The 20,686-nt window shown below is 41.3% G+C and overlaps 1 protein-coding gene across 7 annotated transcripts in view; it reads left to right on the forward strand.

The window, feature by feature from the left end:
• The first annotated feature begins 1,355 nt into the window (after positions 1–1,355).
• Positions 1,356–20,686, forward strand: part of Hecw1 (HECT, C2 and WW domain containing E3 ubiquitin protein ligase 1) — a 417,595-nt gene continuing 398,264 nt past the window's right edge. For 3 of the 7 annotated variants that reach the window (XM_058576840.1, XM_058576836.1, XM_058576841.1), the window contains exon 1: positions 2,193–3,066. In XM_058576840.1, the coding sequence (XP_058432823.1) occupies positions 2,944–3,066 (123 nt within the window). In that variant the 5' untranslated portion in view covers positions 2,193–2,943. Of the gene's footprint in view, positions 1,638–2,192; positions 3,067–20,686 lie in introns of those variants that run through there. The other 4 variants (XM_058576839.1, XM_058576837.1, XM_046437911.2 and 1 more) reach the window with 3 other exon arrangements.

Here is a 20,686-nt window from a genome sequence, read left to right on the forward strand (position 1 = left end):
GCAACCTAACCAAGTCTATTCTCAGAGGAGTTTCTTCATAAAGAAATGGATATTAATTCGAGTGTAAAATCTCCTGAAGAAATGTGTGCCCAGCATTCTGTGTGGATCCTTAACTCAGGTTTGAAAAGTGATCAGCTTTGAGCTCATCGGACTGGAAGATTTAACTGTTGTCAGACAAAGGGAAGGGTCTGTCCACAAAGGACTGATCTTCTCCAATGAAATTCTGGAAAGGGACAGGACTCACTGCATGAAGGGGCACACACAGTTAGTGAGGCTGCCATCACCAAGTCCAAGGTCTCTGAGACTGGAAAGTTCCAGTTGTGAGAGTGACATCAAGGCCAAAAGGTAGGTGATGATAGAAGAAAGATTGAGAAGCCACCTATCAGGTGTGTGGGAGCTGGAAGGAGTCTTGGTTTGGAGAGGTCTGTGTTCAGGTCTTCAGTAAGGAGTCTTGGAGTCAGGGTCCACCCTTTGTTTATTCTAGAAAGAGTCTGGGTTTAGGATATGGGAAAGAAAATAACTTCTAAGGATGTGAAAAAAGGCTCACCTAGGTGATGCTGGGCAGGAGAATGGGAAAAAATAAGGAAGGACTTTGAATAATGCAATTAAAAATCACAGACTATGGGGATTATATGCTCAAAACCTCTGAATTTTATTTCAACATCGACAAGCCAAATAGTAACCGAATGCATGCAGATTTACATACACGAAGCAGACAGCAACCAACAATAACCAGCATTTCATTTATCTTTGCATCTGAATTGGTTGTATAAGGAGGGGCTTATACAGTTCTCATTGGGACACTGTGCAGTTGAATATGAAACCTGTTTTGAAAGCTAGATTTGCCAACAATAGATATTCTGGGGGTAATTTTCATCCTTTGCATTTGTAATGACAATGTTTATTTTGTGTACTTGCTGTGTAAATACAAGATGCTGTCCTGAAATGTGTCTATGAGTGTTCGTAACTGTATAAAGGTGGGTGAAGAAAGTGTGTAAAACAGAGGCCGAGAACACCTGTCACAGGGTACCTGTCTAAGGTGTCTGTACCGCATCTTTTCAGACCACACTGCACATACACAAAAGGGCTGATGAGCAGTAGTTGGTCCTGGATATGCCCAGTTCTCGAACTGGATATTGGAAGGATGGGGCTGGCAGTAACAAGAATCAATATATATTTACGGCGGGGGCGGGGAGGGGGGGTACGCGGAGGCTGCAGGGCGGGGCAGCGCTAATGAGAGCAAGCCCGGCTTGTGGTTGGTTCGAGAGTCTGGTACCCACAGAGGAACAGGCAGGGAGGGAGGGAGGATAAAGCGATGAAGTGTGCTGCGTTGCCGCGCATCAGGCGCTGTTGTTGGAACTGCAAGACCGTGCGCCTCTGACCGAGACGGCCCTCTCCTCTCGCACGCACTCACCGAGCCGCTCGCTTAGCTCCGCGGTGGCGGTGGCGGTGGCGGTGGCGGTGACAGCCGCTCGCTCCCGGCAGCCCGCAGCCAGAGCTCGGCGAGAGCTGGCGATCGTCCGCGTCCCCCAAAGCAGGTGCCTGGTGTTTGGCGCCTATGCAGGGCACGTGCGCCCCCCGGCTCTAACCTGCACCCTGACAGGAGCATGATCTGTGCCCAGTCCGGGACTGCCAAGGTAAGAGAGCGCCTTGCGGGGACTCTGCCTGCCGCCCCTGCACCCCCCCCCCCGCCCTTCTCTGGGCGTCTTCCTAGCAGCTCGCGAGGCCCCAGCAGCGCCCTCCCTCCCTGGGGCCGGGATCCACCCTCCTTCCCACCCTCTCGCTTCTCCCGCGAGGTTCAATTGTCAGCCTGGGGCGCGCAGCTGTCCGGGTACCGCTGGGATGCCCGGGTCGCTTGGGTATAGCAGGCGCACCCGGCCCTCCTGCGGGGCACGGAAAGAAACAAAGAAGCCCCCAAGCGGGTTCGCAGCGCCTCCCCCGCCCCTCGGCGCCCTCCCAGTGGCGAGGAGGTGTCAGGGGAGGGGGCGGAGAGACCTACGTAATCCCCCTTCCCAGCCCACACCCACCCCTTGTGAACCAAAGCCCAGGATTTGCGCTTCGCTTTCGAGTCGCTTTTGGACAATTGTGTCCCACGCAATGTCCGTGGTTAGCCCAGCGAGCGCCCACAGTCTCGGCATAAGCTCGTCTGTGCTTAGCTCAGGAGAAGCGTGGCCAGGTCCAGCCCTTGCTCCCCTGGGTGGTGGCAGGCGGGGAGGATGCGCGTTGTGGGTGCTGCTCCAGCGCCTCCTTGTCCCCACCGGCTGTGACTCTCAGCTGGGCCTGCCACCTGAGTTTGAGCGGGAGATGCCCGTCATGTCGCCTACCGTATTGCGACCTGCACACAAGCGGGGAGGGAGGTACCCGGAAAAACCACGTCTGGTCCTTTTTGGCTGGAGGTGCGCTTCCTACCCATACATTCCCCAGCCGTGACAATGCAGCAAAATTCGAAGGCTCCAACAAAGTGGCCCTTTCATTCCCCGCTCCAGGGCTTTCTGATTGCTCTGCTGTTTAGATGTCCCGGCCACTGGGCTGATTTTTGGAGTGTGGATGCGTGTTCTGTCTTGCACAGAGGCTGGGCACCATAACTTCTTCCCTGCCGAATTTCAGCGCGTGGGGGTAGCTGGCAGGGACACAGGCTGCAGAGATGCCTGACTTCCTGTGATTCCGGGCACAGCGCGCCTCATTCTGCATTGGGCTGACACCAGATAGCATGTGGGGATTTTCCTAGTTGCCGGATATTATTTGACGTTGCTGTAGTTTTGTGCTTACTTCTCTTGGGATCTGCAGTGGTGCAATTCTCCCCTTGTTGTTTTTCTTCTTTCTTTGAAAAGATAACAATGCTGTGTTCAGCAGAAATGGATACAGGAAGAGCAGCATAGTTCAAAAATTAAGGGAGGCATCTTCTCTCTTTTCCTGGAATTTAAACGCGATATAAGAGGGTAGATGCCCTACCTGAAAAAGCCAGCCTTTAAAGATCCCAGCAGTGTTGTGGTCCAAGGCGTCTCAAAGCAGGTGGCCAGATCCGCATTTCTCATCAGCGGACTCTCTCCGGCTGTGGCTATTACGGTAATTCATTCTAGATCGGGGATTCATTTTGAAAATGTGTGTTTTCCACTAAGAAGGGATTAGAGTCTGCCTACCCTAGTATGAATGTGTGTGCCTGTTTGGTAGAGGAATACATTGTGACAGGATTCCCTGTTGCCTGTTCCCTCTGTTTGCTACCCCCTCTGGAATGTAGCATAGGAAAATGAAGCACTATTTTAATTCCTATATCTAGAGGCAAATTGGGCTTTATAGTATGTCATTTACTAAACTATATTCCGACTAAATTCACACTAGGATCTCAAGTCTAATGTAGTTGGCTGCTTTGTAGGATGACAGTTCTCTTTTTGTGTGGGGTAGTTTTTCATGAAGGCAAATTGCCTAAGTTTGTTCAGAATGTGATATTATTGACTTGATAGGGAGGCCACATCCTGGGCTGGAACAGCCTATCAACGCATCAGTATAGAGAGACTGCAGCTGTTATTATTTGTTGACATAATGTCATTGGACTTGAGTCCTTTTAAACTTCTGGCTTTTAAAGATAGGTATGTTAAAAGATTAAGCTTTACCTCCTCTGCATCAGAGATGACTATTAATAAAGCAAATATTGAAAAGTCAGATGTGATCATGAGGAGACAAACCTCTGTCTCATTTGTTCTCTATAAAGTAAGTTGGACTATCTGATTCTCAGGTTCTTTCTAGTTGTAGCATTCTGTAAAAAATGATAGAAGGGTAAGAAAAGTTACCCAGTTCAGGAAAGGCAAATAACCATAGCCCAAACAATATAAGCAAACCTAGAATTTATTGTAGAAGGTGTGGTTTATTTTTCTACCTCAGAGTTTTAAAAATCCCTGTATCTACATTTTTCCTACAGATGAAATTAGCCAACAACTCAAACAGGTCATTCTTTGTCTACTATCACAATGATTTGGTGGGGGGCTGGGGAGCAAAGAATGTTGAATTAATTGGTTAACAGGTTTTTCTCATTTGTGGATTTAGTTATTCACTACAACCTTGTCTTGGATAATCAGGAATTAGCTTATTTCCAACGATTGATTTTTGTGTGTTTGTTTCTAATGAAAGACTTTAAATAGCCATTTCATCCTAGGCAGTAATTAGCAATAGCATCAGGCATACTTTTCTGATATAATTTGGTGTTGCTCATAAAACTTGCTAGCACTATTGCTTGTTATATATGAGTGAAGCGATAATTGTTCTAAACAGTCAAGCAAAGTGACTTCATGTGCTTATAGTAATTATTAAAATTAAGGAATGGTTGAGGTATTTGATCATTGATTCATGCTTAGCACACAAATTTCCACAGTTGTGCACTCATATTTTAAAAAGTTACAATTGAAATAACATCCTGGAATAACAGCCCCTGCCAGGTACAATTAACCACTTCCTTTCCTGTTTTTATATAGCCTATTCATTCATACAGCTAAGACTGATTACATCGCAGTTACCGGAGTTGTAAATGTGCCATAGCCTTCTTGTTTAAACATGGTCTGGGCTTTTTCAGGACAAGGATGTTGTTATATTCATCTCATCTTTTCAGCACCTAGTACTTTTCCTGGTACATGGTATGTTCTCAGAAATGTTTATTCCATGGATTTCAGGTCATAAAAATGCTTCCTAATTGTATAGGCAGGAGGTAGGTGGGAATCCTTTGCTTCGTGAGTCAGCTGGGGGAATCGAAGAGGTTATGTAAGATGCTTAAGGGAAATGGTGATCCAGGACTCAAATCCAGTTCTTCTATCAGACTGTCTCTGAGAGAGACTCCTCCCCTGCAGTAATTAAAATAAGCAAGCAAATAAACAATCAAAACCATATAGAGAGTAAGTTCAAATGTATGTTTGGGTAATGTATTTCCACTTGAATGATCTGGTTTGTCCATTTTGACAAAATTTATCTGAGCACTGCTCTGTTCTGTCTTACTTTTGAAAAGAAACTTGTTTGACCCAAGTACTCTTTCCTCATACCTGCACTGGAACAGAAGGACTGAGCACCCTGATGTCCACCTTCTCTCCAAGTCTTGATTCTACCACCCAGAACTTGCTCAGATGAGAGACAAATCTAGGGAAGGCCACTGGCTGACCCGTATGTGCTCAAATCACATTTAGCCACCATACATTGTGCTTCTGAAATTATCCAGCAGTTAGAACAGAGACAACCATCATTCCTGGGTCAGTCCAGCATTACTGTGAATCCAGACAGGCAGATTTCTTAAACAGATATGACTTACAGACAGTGACACTTCTGTTTCTTGCCCTAAAACCTGCTTCCTTTTTCACTCTAAAAAATAGGACAGGTTACTGTTATGGAACCAAGAAGTTCAATACCTACCTATCACTGTAAAGTAATCCTAGGCACATCTGATATTCGTGGACTTTCAGAATTTTTTTTTTTTTTAAAAAAAAACATGTACTGTTTTATGTGGTCTTTTCCCTTCAAGTCACTTTTCCTCTATGAGATTTAGTTTCTTCCTTAGAAGTAGAAAGTTGAACCAGGCAATTCCAAGGGTCACTTCTAACACCATGATTCTGTGATTATTTTTGCTGCTTTACTCCAGTGAGACAATTAGAGAGTGAAAACGTTAGTGGTAGTTTAAGTTTGCAATATATGTACTCTGTAATATACATGGAAATTCTTAAGGCCATGTGTGTACATCTGTGGGCTATCTAATGACCACTTTAAGCCTTCTATTAGCATTATTCTCTATAGGCATCTACAGTAATTCTTATTTGTAACACTAAGTTTACTCTATAAAAGAAAGAGGTTTTCAATATTTCATGTTTTCAATGAAGAGTGCACTGGTGGAAAAGTGTACAACTTCTAAAATGTGCAAAATGTTTAGAATTTTAGGTTTTGATAATTAAGATTTCAAGATCTATAGTAAAGCACCTTTCATTCTCACTATTGAGTGTTTCCTTGCTGCATAACCCTTGCAGCAAGTGTTCCCGTGATTCATCCAATTATGATCCTTTTCAGTTTCTCTTTGGTTTCCCGTTTGCCCTACCCTGCTTCTTTAGTTCCCTCCAATCTTCTGTAACATCCTCCACATTCATAAAACACTCCATGATTACACCCTCACCCACCCCCACCCTGCCCCACCCAGGGCAGGAGTCAGAGCCCTGAAAGTTGCAAACTTCCTATTTGTCTCAACCATGTCTACTTTCTGAGGTTTATTTGTTAGCGTTACTTTTCCAAATTAAGTATGAGCCAGACAGACCTTGTTTTCTGAGGACTGTGGAGGATATACATGTATTCTCACATACTTTCTGACCACCATATGAAACCTACATACCATGCATTTGTGTCTTAAAGCCTTGTAAATGCTTTCTTAAACAAAATAACTTATTGGTCATTTTATATATTCCATACCATTAAGTGTGGGTGTGGGGGTATTGGTAAGTAGCTGTTGTATTCTGAGATGTGAACACTATAGGAAACATGGTAAGTAGTCCATGTAGGATGGCTATAATGCCACTACTTATTGGCAAAATTTCACAAAGACAACTAGACTCTCTGATCATCTGGATTTCCATAGACATAGTGATTTTTTAAAATTATTATTTGCATCATTTGTTTAGAAACTGTATTTTTCCTGATTTATTGGCCGGAAGCTTGATGCACACAGAAGACTGAAAAATAAGGATGTATACAGACAAGCTCTTCTGTTACCAGGCATCCATCTAGTGCATGTGATATTTTGAGGAGTATTCAGAGAATGAAACTTAAGCCATTATTGGGGGTGTAGGGGAGAGCTGGAAAAGTTCGCCATCTGTGCCCATGATGACGGATGCTATCATGGAGACTTCATTCGGAGTCCCTTTTATATATTTAGTGAAGCAGATTTTTCATTTCACACTTTCTAGATATATTTGTATTGCACAGATGTCAGGGAAATATCATGTGTGTGAAAGAAAGGGGGAAAAAGGATCAAAATTCACATACATGGCCAGGGATTGTAATTCAATCACTTTGTCCTTAAATTGACACCTATTTAACCTGCATGAATGTCCGTGTTTTGACCTTTTTTTATTTTTTATTTTTTGATAGGGGGTTTCTATTTGAGAAACAGAAATCCCAATCTTACACTTCATTAAAAGTCAAAGATTCAGATTAAAGGGAGGAAAAAGAATGGACAGACTAAAATTAAACACATAAGACCTTGCTTTGGCTGACAGACCCCAGGGCTGATGGACTCCATGAGAACCCCCATCAGCATCTTCTTTCCTGTAATACACAGACCAACTAAACGACTACAGGACACAATCAATAGATGTTTATCCTTTAAAGGACTTCCTTTTTTCTTTACCTTTATCCATCAAAACTTAAAAACTAATTAAATTTATTTCCTTTATTTTGACCACAAGTTTTGTTTGTTTTTTTTTTTTTTAGAAATTAGCTTTTTGAAATTAAGGGAAAAAATTGTTTTGAGGGTTTTATGAGCATTATCTCCCTTCCTCTGCCTCCTCAGCATTGTCCTTATTGTCCCCTCTGTACATGTTAACGGGGCACAGGACCTGCATGTAAAAGGGATGATGTTAAGAAAATTATTGGCATACAAATGAACTGAAATGTATTACATTTTGCAAACTTGCTCCCTAGCTCCACATACCCCATGTAGATTTTCTGTTCCCTTTTATAGAATATGTCTTAAAAAAACATTGTCTCACTGGCTTTCTTTGCTCCCTCCATCTCAATCTCTAAAGACACATTTTATGGTGCAATATTTGGTTTATATAAATCATGCATTTAACATATATGTAAATTGTGAAATAAAATAAAAGAAGTACCCTCACTGTAGCCTGAGATGAGAATAATACCAGCTCACTTAAAGCTACATTTGCATTTCTGCCTCATTGCTCCTTTCTTGAGAGCACCATCAGGCTCTTAGACTCCTTGACAATCCCCCCACAACCCCCCCCCCACAGTCCCCACCCCTGTTCTCCTGGTGAGTGCCTGGAATACAAAGGATAATTCTCTACCCCAACCTTGCTAACATCAGTGGCCTTTCACTACATGGACCATTCTCTTTTCTGGAACCTCTGGCTTCTTCTAGGACACAGATTCCCCTGATTTCTCCTTCCTGGATCCTCTTTCTCAGCTTCTTTGAGAGGCACCTCAATTTTTATCCCCACTGACCTCTACTGGACTTTGACCTGTAAATGATGGGATTCCTTCAGGGACTGGCTCTTAGGCCTCTTCTATGTTCCTTCCCTTGGCTGAACAGGGTCTTCTCACTGAGGATCCCAGTTTTCTTCCTCAGTCCTGACTCATACCAGAGCTTCCATAAACAACAACTCAGCCTTTTCCCCCGAACGCCACGTAATCTTAAAACTAGCATGTGCAAATACAGTCCCCAATTTTCATTCTGCCCTTCCAGATGCTCAGGCCAAGGTCCTGAGCACCTTCCTGAGAACCTTATCACATAGAAAATCTGTCAACTGCCTCTCACCTGCTCCTTCCAGCATGACTTTGCCTGTTGTAATCCCCCTGATCGCCTGCATTCTTTACCCATCTGCAGTCTCCATAGAGCAACCCTCAACTGTAAATCATATCATTTATTCATCCATTCAACAAATACTAACTAAACATCTGTTGTGGGCCAGGCATGGATTTAGGTGCTATGGGGTGGCAGGAACACAACACAAAACAGTCACAAATCCTTGTCCTCCTGGAGCCTGCATTGTATCACTTCTTCATCCACAACCCTGCTATGGTTCCTTTCCATTCTGAACGAAGCCCAGATTGCCTACTTGGTCTACAGGGATCTGTGTAATTGAACTCCAGCTCCTGCCTTACCACTCTCCTCTGCTTTCTGGAGTCCAGTCCCCAGTGTCCTGGCTCTTCTTAGAATGTGCAGGTACACTCTCACTTGGGCTCTTCCCTTGATCTGGAAGGATTGTTCCCCAGCTTTCATCCCCCTGGCTTCTGCTATAAGCAATATCACCCCTTCAGAGAGACTTTTCCTGACCTGTCATTTACAACACTCTTTCACCTATCTACCTGCTTTCTTTTCCTTCATGCCAATTAGCACCACATGTTCAGTATATATTTTCTTACTTGTGTGCTTATTGCCCATCTCTCCTAACTTGTAAATTTTCTTAGAGCAGGAACCTGTTGATACACCCCATGCCTGGAGCACAGCAGATGCCTCTCTAGTTATTTGCTGAATGACTGACAGGTGTAACAGTGCTCTCCTTAACCAAAATTCAACCTTGTAATGTACTCTGTCTTATACAAAATAAAACCCATTAACATCTTCTGGAACAGGGTCTGGATGACATTTTTAGCTCTCTGGGTCCTCAGATACTATGTTTTCCTTTATATAAGCTACCACAAGGTGATGGTTCAGGGTCTTCCTTACTTCCTAGACATTTTGTAGATCCTGACTCTCTGTTATTGGCATTCTCTACCAAGTGAAGAGAGGGATTAACTCATCTATCTTGTCTTTGCCTTCGCAGCACCCAGGAAGCAGTAGTCAGTCTCAATTATTGTTGAATTGAATCTCTTACTTGTTATTCTTGCTGCTAGGACTTAATAAAAACTGCTCTTTGCCCTCAGGTTTCTGCTTCCTCTGGGCCCAATGACTTTGTCATGTTGAATGTAAGCATGTCATTCCTGTGTTTGAAATCCTGGGGAGTGGCCGACCTACACAATTAAAAGCCAACTCCCTAGGCTGGCGTTGGAGGCCTGTAGCATGTGGCCAGTCCACCCCGCTTGCCCCTTCTGTCTCCAGCAATGGCCATGTGGATTTTTTTTTAATGTGGGTCCTCCACATTTCTCTAAACATCTTTGAATTTTTATATAATTATATAATTTTTCCTTTTACTGTTTTCTAGTCTTAGGCTCTGCACCCCTCTATAAATTTATCCATTTTAAAAATGTACCTTAAATCTCACTGTCTAGAAGAAACCATCACTCAGTTTTCCAATAGGATATGATTTCTTCCCCCTCCACTCAACTCCCCAGTGACAGATATCATGAAACACTCGCCATTAACTCTCCTGACTTGCAGTCTCCCTGCTGAATGCTGCACACCTCAAGGTTAAGGCCCATGTGGCATTTACCTTAGTATTCCTGAAAATACTTGTTCTAGCATCTGCCACAGCAGGACTGCCTCTGAGTGTTAAATGAATGAGTGACCCAGGGGACAACTCAAGACCTTCCCAAGAGTTGAGAAAGTCTGCATTGTGTTGCTTCCAGAATGTTGTCTGCATGTATGCATCCAGAAAATGCATAACATAATGTCAGCTAGAAATTCAGAAGAGGTGAGGTTCACAAGAACAGGGCGTTTTCTCTGAGATCTCCTAAGTATCACGAACACTGCTCTGCACGCAATAACTACTTAAAGGATGTATGAAGTATATGGCTGGGATTGTAAATGTCCAAAACACTTGTTAAATAAATGAGCAAACCTCGGGACTGGAGACGATTTCCCAAGCCCACTCAGTGAAGAGATGGAATTGCATTTTTCTGTAGAATGAGTCTTGTCTTCTCCCTGCTTTCCAGCCCTGCCTTGAGTAGCATCAGACCTGAGTTAGGATTACCTGGTGACTTCTCCAAGGTGATGCTCTCCTATTTTGCAGTAGTTGAAAAACTTCCTTCTTTAGGCCAGGCCTGACTTTTACATCTTCTGAAAAGAAACAATGAGTAGACATTTCAGAATCTTTAAGGATTCAGACACCCAGAAATCAGAGACAGTAGTGTCATGTACCCACCCTGGTGACTCCTTCTTCTCATGTGGCGTATTCATTTTGTCTGTGCCTGAGAAGATTTGAGCCCCTTGGGTTTCAGAAGGCTGATGTTTAGGAGGTTTGCTTAAATCTGTGTTTATGTGGAAGGGTGAGGTTGTCAACAACGCCTGTTAGAACTTCCAAGGACAGAATCAATTGGTATTGAAGTCATCTGGATGTAACTTCAGCAGGGGATTTTATTGGCAATGTTTTCTTCTTATTTAATAACTTTCAATAGCAAGATAGCACAATATTTGATGGGGTCTCTTTCATAGGGATTTCACAAATATTTTTCATTGCAATAAAGTAAAATTTAACTTTCTTAGATACATATATTCTGTTCATGGTGTGACATTCTTGTGAAAAATAGTGAAATTCAAATTATTTTCATCTTTTCCTGGGAGAGAGGAAAAAATATCACTATGTATATACATATGTGTGTGTGTATATTCTGTATGTATGTGTGTATATGTTTTATATATAATATTAAGGTATATGTATAATATTAATGCTAATATTTTGTGTTTATGTATATAGATATATTAAAATATCATATATGAGGATTCAAGCTTCTAAAGAGAAATTTGACCAAAGCTCACAAACCAAAATAAGAATGCATTATATGTATGTACACACACGTGCATCTATTCACAAACACAATTTATCATATTACATATGATGTATAAACACATGCATATTTTTAAAAAATTCTGGTTAATTATTTTCAAGTAATTTCCCACTACTTATTCATTCTGAAAACATTTCATGAGCATCTATTATGTGATAAGCATTTAATGTTTTGTGGAAGAGGATTTCTTCCACCTAGATAAAAATCTGCTTGTAGTTAAATTGAAAATGTCCAAAGATAAAGCAAAATTAAATCTCTGCCAAAGAAAAACTTCGAATCTGAGAAGGCAAATTGAAAACATGTGGCCTTTAAGGGAGATTATTTTGCTTTCCACACCGTTTATGGAGCATCTATCTTGGACTGAGAACCATTGCATGAACAGTGAATATTCAGCCACGTTTCTAGTCTCCACAGAGCTGAATGAGATCCTCAAACTTCAATATTGCTTCCTGGGGAGCTACCTACAGTTTGATCATTAAACAGAACATTGATTTGTCAAGGGCTGAGAAATCATTGTGATGTTCTTTGAGTAAATGTAGTTCAAGACTGAACTTTCCTGTTATTGACCTTAGAAATCTTGGGCCAAGGTACCAGGTCCATTGCCTGAGAGCCTATGACTGTGGAAACATGCTCCCTCATGACTTGAAGCTCTACCACAAATTTTCTTTTTCTCAGTGATCCCGAGGATCTTCTGGAGCAGGGAAAGCTTTTTAATCTAAATATTCCCTAGGGACTTTGAACATCTGTGTGCAGGGAAATTCTGAAATTCAAACTTGCCTGAAAATTTCACCTTTCTATGGTTTCAGTCTGCTTAGGACCCACGGGCAAAGTGAAAGGTCTGGTTGGGTGCACAACATTAGCAGATAGACAAGACCAGGGATGGCTGAAGTTTCCAGACACTGGACACTGAACTCTAGCCTACTTGCCTGCCTGATGCTGTGGACTAGGGGTACGGCAGCCCTTCAAATGCGGTGGGCTTTGCACTGGGACTGGAGACAAGAAAGGCAGGCCCTCCTCTCCAGAACCACATATCCTACCTACTCTAGGCTAAATACCATTTTTCACCTTAATCCAGTATATTTTTAGTTTACTGGAGAGAGCATTGAATGAGCCATTTCAACTTAATGGAAAAAGTAAGGGGTTCTGGCAAGAGAAATAAAAACAAATTAAAACCCGAATCGTGTCTGTAGGTGTAGTAGTGTGGGTGGGTAGGAATTGAGAGAAAACCATTAATCTTAAGCTAGGAACTTTCATTCTGTGGTTCTGACCCCTCCCTTTATCAAGTGTTCATTTGTCTCTACTGAACAGTGCAATTGATGCAATTTTTATAGGAACATTAAACTTGGTGGTAGGAATTTTCTCTTAATTGTTAGAACTCTTGGCTTGGAAATTCAATTTTGGAGGATTAAGAGACTGAATGGTATTGTTTTTACATTTAGCTCTTCTTGGTATGGATTTATTTGCAAATGGTTTTTGAAGGATCCAGATATTTTATTGTCATACCTATTTTTTTTTTCAAAGTGCTATTAGCAGGTGGAACTCATGACTTCAGGCATTTTTCAGGCAATGAGCTCAGTGAGATTTGAAAATTAGCTAAACCATTTATAGATTCATAGAATGTTGGCTGCATAAGGAACCCAAGCCTCGTCCCATTTAACCCCCTCATTTTCCAAATGATGAAACACAGAGAATGCAGCTGTCTCCCAGGGTCACAGAACTTGCATATGTTAAACCTAGGATAGGAACCTGTCTCTGGACTGTGGCTGAACTCTCTGTAGCATTCTTTGCTATCTCAGTTTAGGGTAAGGCTAGAAACTAAATGTCCTCAGGGTCCCTGGCAGAGAGGTGTAACTGAGCAAGGCTTGAAGAATTTCAGTGCTGGTAATGGGAGAATGGGAAGCCTGAACTCATGTTGGCTGCTACTTAGATTAAAGCCAATTGTTGGCATTTGGGAATGTAATCCAGTGTCACTAGTGTTTCAGATTTTTTTTTTTCTTAAGGAAACCAAAAGACTGGATTTTTAGAAGAAAAGTTATGATTTCAAGATTTTTTCTTTTGCCCAGTTTGATGATTTTATGATACTTATTGAACCAAGCTAGACATAATTAGAAGCCTCCAATTTGTAACTTCTGCTCTAGAAAAATTGTGCTTTCAGGATGTCTTAGAGGCTGCTATAATAAAGTCCATTGGCTGGGTGGGTCATAGACAACAGAAATTTATTTCTTACAGTTCTGGAAACTGGAGTTCAAGGTTAGGAGTTCAGGTTCTCATGAGGGCTTTCCTTCAAGTTGTAGGCCTCAGGCTCTCCTAGTATCTTCACATGGTAGGAAGAGGGCTGGAGAACTCTCTGGGGTCTTTTATTTTATTTTATTTTTTCAATTTTTTGAAGTTGTCTCCTGGCCTTCTACCCTAAAATTATTCTAGTTTTTTGGACAGCATGCCTTTATTTTATTTTATTTTATTTTTATATGGTGCTAAGAATTGAATCCAGTGCCCCACACATGCCAGGCAAGCACTCTGCCGCTGAGCTACAGCCCCAGCCCTGGGGTCTCTTTTATATGAATGCAACTGCTACTCATGAGGTCTCCACTCTAATGACCTAATTCCCTCTTAAAGACCCCTCCCCCAAATACCATCACTCTGGGCATGATGAATTCAACATATGAATTTGGTGGGAGTCGGGGGCAGGGCACAAATATTCAGTCCATAATAGAGAATTTCTATGGAGAAACGGGAGCCATGATTATGGCTTCAAATAGCTAAAATCTGAAATGTGTCAGAGGGGTTCAGTATCAATTTATTCTGAGTCCAGAGCAAACACTAGTGGGTAGAAGATTTTGACTGGGTAATAAGAAATATTTTCTATTCCTCAGAGTTATTCAAGAAGTGTCATGCCTTGGCACACTCATGTGCCACTGAATGGAGGACAGTTGGCCTTCAGGGACGCTGCGGGAAACTGAGGGTGCTGATTCTTGCCAATCCTGGAGAGGTGAACTTATGCCCTCCCTGGTCCAACCTCCAGGACACCTTTTTTTTAACCTGGCTTTGCATCAACTTTCTTAAGGGAGTCTTTTTCTTGTACCTTGAGGCTTTGTCTCCCGGCTTTCTACCCTAAAATTATTCTAATTTTCCTTGTCCATAAAGCACTGATCAAGCCTTCTTCACCTTCTGTATTTCCAACCTGTCACTAGGAAAATTCCTCTCTTTTTTTGATTTTCATTATACCACTTTAGATTTTATTTTTAAAAGTAGCATGTATATATCACACTAGAGTTTGCTGGTCTTTTTTGTAAATAGAACACAATTACATGAGTCCATAGTGTCTGTGGCTGCTTTAAGTTACCCTGACAGAGCTGAGTTATAAAGATGGAAATCACAGACTTCAAAACCAGGAATGTTGATTACCTTTCCTTTAGGAAAAAGTTGACTGACTGACCCATGATTTATATGAAAATAATTATATTAAATACATAATTTCAAAACAAAACAATGTATAAAAGAGAAGATAACCACCTGTAATGCAATGGCCAAATAGAAGATGTATTATATATATATAAAATGATAATATATATTGAAATCACTGCATAAATACAATTTGTGTTCATTTGTAGCATTTTACTATGTTTCATATATAATATAAAAGTTTATATAATTCTTCTAAGTTCTTGTTGGAAATATTATTAATTCCATTTATTGATGAATCCAGTGTATGTAAATCATCGACAACACATTTTAATAATTCCACAGAAATGATTCTCCAAAGCAGAAGTGACAAATCAGAAGGTGCACTGAGGTTTCCTCAGATACACTGAAAAGTCCATTTTCAGGAAAGTCTTAGCAACATCTGTCAGATTCCAGCTATGTCTGAGAGTGCCAGGCTCCACCTTGCCATCAGGGGCTAATTTTTTTCTCTCCTTTGTCAAGGGAGGAGGGACCTCGGGTAGGCGTGGCCAGGAGGCACCCTCTGAGACCACTTCTGGCAAAATTGTTGTTTTCCTCCTAAGAAAGGACAGCCTCCCTGTCCCAAGCCTCTGCCCTTTGTCCTCTGTTTCTTCCTGCTGTCTTCTGACCCAGGACTGAATGCTTCAGGCCCAAGGTGGAGAGTAGACAGAAGGTGGCCTGGGGGGTGTTCAGTGGGGGAAATGCCCGATTTAGTGAAATCTCAGTTATCAGTGTTCCCTTAGGAAGGCAGATGCAGCCCTCGCTGCGGCAGTTTTCTCCACCTGCTGGTGAAAGAACCTCTGCTTCTTGGCTTCTGCAAATTCTCTCTACTGCTATCTCCAACCCCCACCCACTCGGGCAAGGTCCTGGTGTTTCTCTTACCAATTTTGATGTAGTTTGTATATCTTATGTCGCAGATATTAACTCTTGGTCATCTTTGATGTGGTCGAAGATTGGTCTTTTGATTTCACTTATGTTGCACTATTGATTGAGGTGCTCTTCAGATTTCCCTATCACAAGGAACAGTTTGTCTTCAAACTTGCCTAATCCCCACCAGACTTTCACTTTATTGTATTCCCATCCAGTGGCTCCTTCCCTGAATCTGTTATTACACTGGGGGTTGCCAAATGGGACTTTCCAATGATATGATTCCTTCCACGTTTATTAGCTGTCATTCTCTCCCCCCTCCCCCTCCCCCCATCCCTCCCTCCTCCTCTCCTCTGTCTGTCTCTCCCTACCCTTTTAGGGAGAGGGGAATCACTGCATTCTTACAGATATTGATTAACTCAGTGTGATACAATCAATTACAATCAATAGTCTTTTGATTCTCAAATTAACCCAATTTAGGCCAATGGGAACCTTTCATATTACCTCTAACACACTCGCACAAAATTGAGTGCTTACATATCTTTTTAATTTTCTACCCTGTTTTCCTCCTTCTGTCCACTCTCCTTCTGTTCCTCCCTTCCTTTCTTTTTCTTAGATTGGAGGTGAAAAGTGCTCACAACATTGACTCAAATGTTAAATGCAATATTAAATAATAGTGGTGAAAAGAAGTCTTCTATCTTCTCTTGTCTTTAATGAAACTAGGTTCAGTTTTTCCTCTATTAAATGATACAGACTATTTATTTTAGTTTTTAAGAAATAAGGAAATGTTGTTGTATTTCTGGGTTAGAACCATGTGCAACATTTGTAAACACTGAAGAGTATGAATGTGGAATTTGAGAGTCTTACTAAACCAGTGTGTATGTTTCAGGTGGAAGCTACCATCCTATATTCTGCCACATTACCCCCTTAATCCATCATCATTTTTCAATCCAATCCATCCACACTGCAGCTAAGAGAACTTTCTCCCAGGGATCTGCAAAATACTAATCAACACTACCAATCCCAGTGCTATGCTTTGGGGACAGTTGCAATCAGATATTTCTGACCTAACTCTCATTGAGATTTCAAGGCATTTCATCTGGGAAATTGCTTATTTTCTTGTTTTATGTGTCTAAAGCCAAATTTATGACCTCCCACAATAGTAATATTTTAATTCTCCTAACCCTTAAAACCCCATGGATAATCACCTAAACCTATATCCAAGTCAACCTGTTGGAATTACACACCCAGACTCAAGGAGCGTCACCTGAGTACTCTTGAGTTTGTCCCAGGATTCCACTTTCCACCCTAATTTTTGCTGCTCTTGTTCAGGATTCAATCACTCCAGGTCTGAATCTCCAAAGCAGCCTTTCTGCTCTCGTTCTTCATGTCTCTTCTCCCTCCCTCTCCACAGGCATTTGGATTCCAGGTTGATTTTCTTTTAAGCAGAAACTTAGTCCTGCTCCACTTAGCTGAGAAACTGCCATCTCATCCCCATGGCCTATGATATGAGATTCAGAGACGTTGATGGAACCTTCCTGGTCTTCCACAGGCATATTTCACACTCACCCATCATTCAGCATTTACTTCTCATCCCTCTCTAAAACGCACGCTGGGCTCACTAGTAGATAGAGCCCACACATTCCGCTCGTACTCATCCTCAGCACTTGGATTCTATTTATGATCTGTCTGCTTGCAACGCTATCCGTATTCTTTATCATCAATGTACATATTACCTTCTTCCAAAAATCAAGCTCAGATACACTTGCATAGTGTTCTGACACTTTTTTTTAAAGGCTCTCATCATTTTAAACCGAATAACAGACACACACATTTGGAAATTATTTCAAAGGATTTGTTTGCAACTTCTTTTACATCACTCTCATTTAAGTGTCTTGTGCTGTTCCTCTGAAGAGTGCAATAAAAAGACCTGCTTTTTTTTTTCTCTAACTATAAAACTCAGAATAATAACCCTCCAACTCTGAGAGGTAATGTAAGAAGATGTTGTTCCTTTCTGTAGTTGAAATTGCTGCTATTCAGGGTGGCATAACCCAGGAGCGCTGGGACTGTTGGAACGCTGGGTGAAGACCTGGTTTCATGCTTTATCCTTTCTTGGCATAAGAGGTGAATGGCTTAATTGGTGCTGATGAGTAAATATTGCCTTATTGAAAAAACATGAGTTTGGGGGTTTTGTTTTTGTTTCTGTTTATCTTTTTTCATTTGTTCCTTTCAGTTCCTAAAGCACAGATTGCTCCTGCACTCCCAGTGAACAAATCATGAAGCACTAGGTGGTTTTCTTCTGGGAAGCAGGAGTTAAGGGTCACTTTGGAGATCATTTATCATGTCCTCTCTTCTGCATTCCTTGTACCTGTGGTGCTATTAAGAAATGACTTAAGTTTTCTATCTAAATATGTAGAAATATAGCTTCATACTCAGTGCTTCCAGGATGCTGGGGCAGCCCCTCTTGGGTATATTTATCACCCCAGTGGAACCATCTTCTTCATCTATGTCTGCAATATTTGCTTTTAAATAAAGTACCAAGATCGGTGCCTTAGTAAAAGATTCCCTCTCTTAGACCAAGTATTCTAAAACCTCAAGCAATATTTTCAGGACTGAGTTTTCCAAAGTGTTTTTCATAAAACTGCTTTAGGATGAAAACAGAGCTTATTGAGGAAAGAAAGAAAATGGGATGAGATTTCCAGGGTCAGATAAGAAGGCTTGAACAAAGAGAAACAGGTTTGTTTGCTGCAGAAATTTTCAGGGTCTTTGACATGCCACTGTGCATGGTAGAAGTCCAGCAGGGACAGGATTCCACTGGAAGCTGGGCAGGTGCTGCTCAGGTGAGTGGCCCTCATGCAAAAAATTGCCTGCATGAAGGGTGAATTCCAAGTTGATCTTTTTTTTTTTTTTTTTTTTAAGCAGAAATTCAGGGCCCACCCCAGCATCTCTAGAAGCATTGAGTGTGAAGCTCTTTTTTTTCAAAGAAGATTCTTTGAGAACAGTGTTTCATGGGAAACATCACATCAAACCTCCACGTGGGTTGTTGCAAATTCTGTAATCAGGGTAAAATTGGAGTTTGCTAGATTTTGGCCACTGGAATGCCATAACTTTGGCTCAGAAGTGCTCAAAAGATCCCTTTCTAAGTATTGAGTGAGTCCTTTGTGCTGTGGGAGCCCATTTCTTACATAGAGACTCCCATTTTCCTATTTTATTAATGTCACCTTATCCCTTTTATAACATTTAGTATTTGAGCATTGTTTTAAGAAGGTATTTTCACATCATTGCCATTTTAATTGGTTTTCATTTTGCTTTCTTCTTTATTTTATTATGTTATCTTTTTCTTAATAAACACCACTACTTTCTTACCAACAGCTAACACATAGTATGCATACTTCATGTTTAACACATGATTGTATTTTCTTTTTTTAATTTTTTTATTCTAATTTGTTATATATGACAGAAGAATGCATTACAATTCATTCAAAAATTTCACACAATTTTATGTGGTTCTTCTTAGCTTTCTAATTTTTAAATTTACTTTCTTAATCAAAGTTTGTTTACATTTTCTATTAATTGCTTTATTTTGGTATTAATTTTTTTCTTTGGAAGAAGTATAGCATGGTGCCTAAGAGAGCCAGGTTTGGAGTCAGATTATGTGTTTTTGATGGCTCTTTCCCTGTTTCCTCCTGGGTGTCTTAGGCAGCTTTTTTAATCCTCTAAGACTCAGTTTCTGATCTGTAAAATGGACTTGGTGATGAGTTGTTGAGTCTTAAATGAGAAAATGCATGTAAAGCTCTTAGCCCAGCGCCTAGTTAAGAAGTGTCTAATAAGATATTTCTAATGTAAATTGTCATTTTAAGAGTTCTCTGAAGTCTCTTCTTATAAGGACACTAATCCTGGCAGGTCAAAGCTCCACCCATAGGATCTCATTTGCCCTTAATTACTTCCTTAAAGTCCCATGTTCTAATATAGAATTTCAACTTGTGAATTTTAAGAAGATACAAACATTACGGACATTTGGTCCATAATACCCCTTTTTCGGGATGGAGAAAGCTAAACAACCACATGACCCACCAGCCCTGGGAGGTGACACTCCTGATTGAAAGCTTGCACCCTCTGGTTCTTCCATTCTTTGTCTGAATCTACTGAATGATGTCATCAGGAGACTTTATTCAGGTGACTTACCAGGAAGCCCTAGTCACAGGGTCCTGGAATCTCACAGAAGCTGTCCATCCAGGAATTACCTGGACACAGCACCTTGACCCACTGATGTGTCAGACTGCTTAACTGCCAGCACCATCGCTCCTGGGGCTGAGCTTGCCTTCGGAGCAAGGGTTTCCTCAGAGGTGCAACGGTTTCCTCGGAGGTGTGCCATCCTTGGAATGTAGACAAGAGCATTGACGTTCCTCTTGAGTTTTAATATCATATTGAGTGAGAGATTTGGATTATGAAAACTAATTTCTCAGTTTGAAAGGAACTAAAGAAATAAAAATCTTTTATAACACTAAGAATACGTGGACCACTGGGATCATAGCAGCCCCAAAGAGACTATATTCAGACTCCCTAAATCATAACCCAGCATTTTTCCCTCCAGTCCTAACTTAGACGCTAACAATTTAGATGCAATTGACCTTGATGTTTTATTCTCCCTGATAACGTAACCTGAACATGATACGCTTGACTGAAGTCTGAATTTATTTATTATTTCCCTGTATGATAGAGGGGGAAAAAAAACCCTCTGAGGACCCGAAAACTAGTATTGACTGGAATTGAGATCTGACTAAAGAGTGGGATGACTACTTTTGTTTCTTTGGACACCTACATCCAAATCATTTGATGAATGCTAATTAAATATGTAGATTCTAAGCTCCCAGAAAAGGGCCCTGGAGTTTAGCCCTTGATATTTGTACAAGGCTGTGGGTATTGCCTAAGGTCTGCACTTTTAAACAAATTCCAGAGGTAA

Source organism: Marmota monax, unplaced genomic scaffold, assembly GCF_021218885.2.
Source record: "Marmota monax isolate L192 unplaced genomic scaffold, Marmota_monax_Labrador192_F-V1.1 WCK01_AAM20220418_F8-fsc00109, whole genome shotgun sequence".
In the NCBI taxonomy this organism is placed as follows: Eukaryota; Metazoa; Chordata; class Mammalia; order Rodentia; family Sciuridae; genus Marmota; species Marmota monax.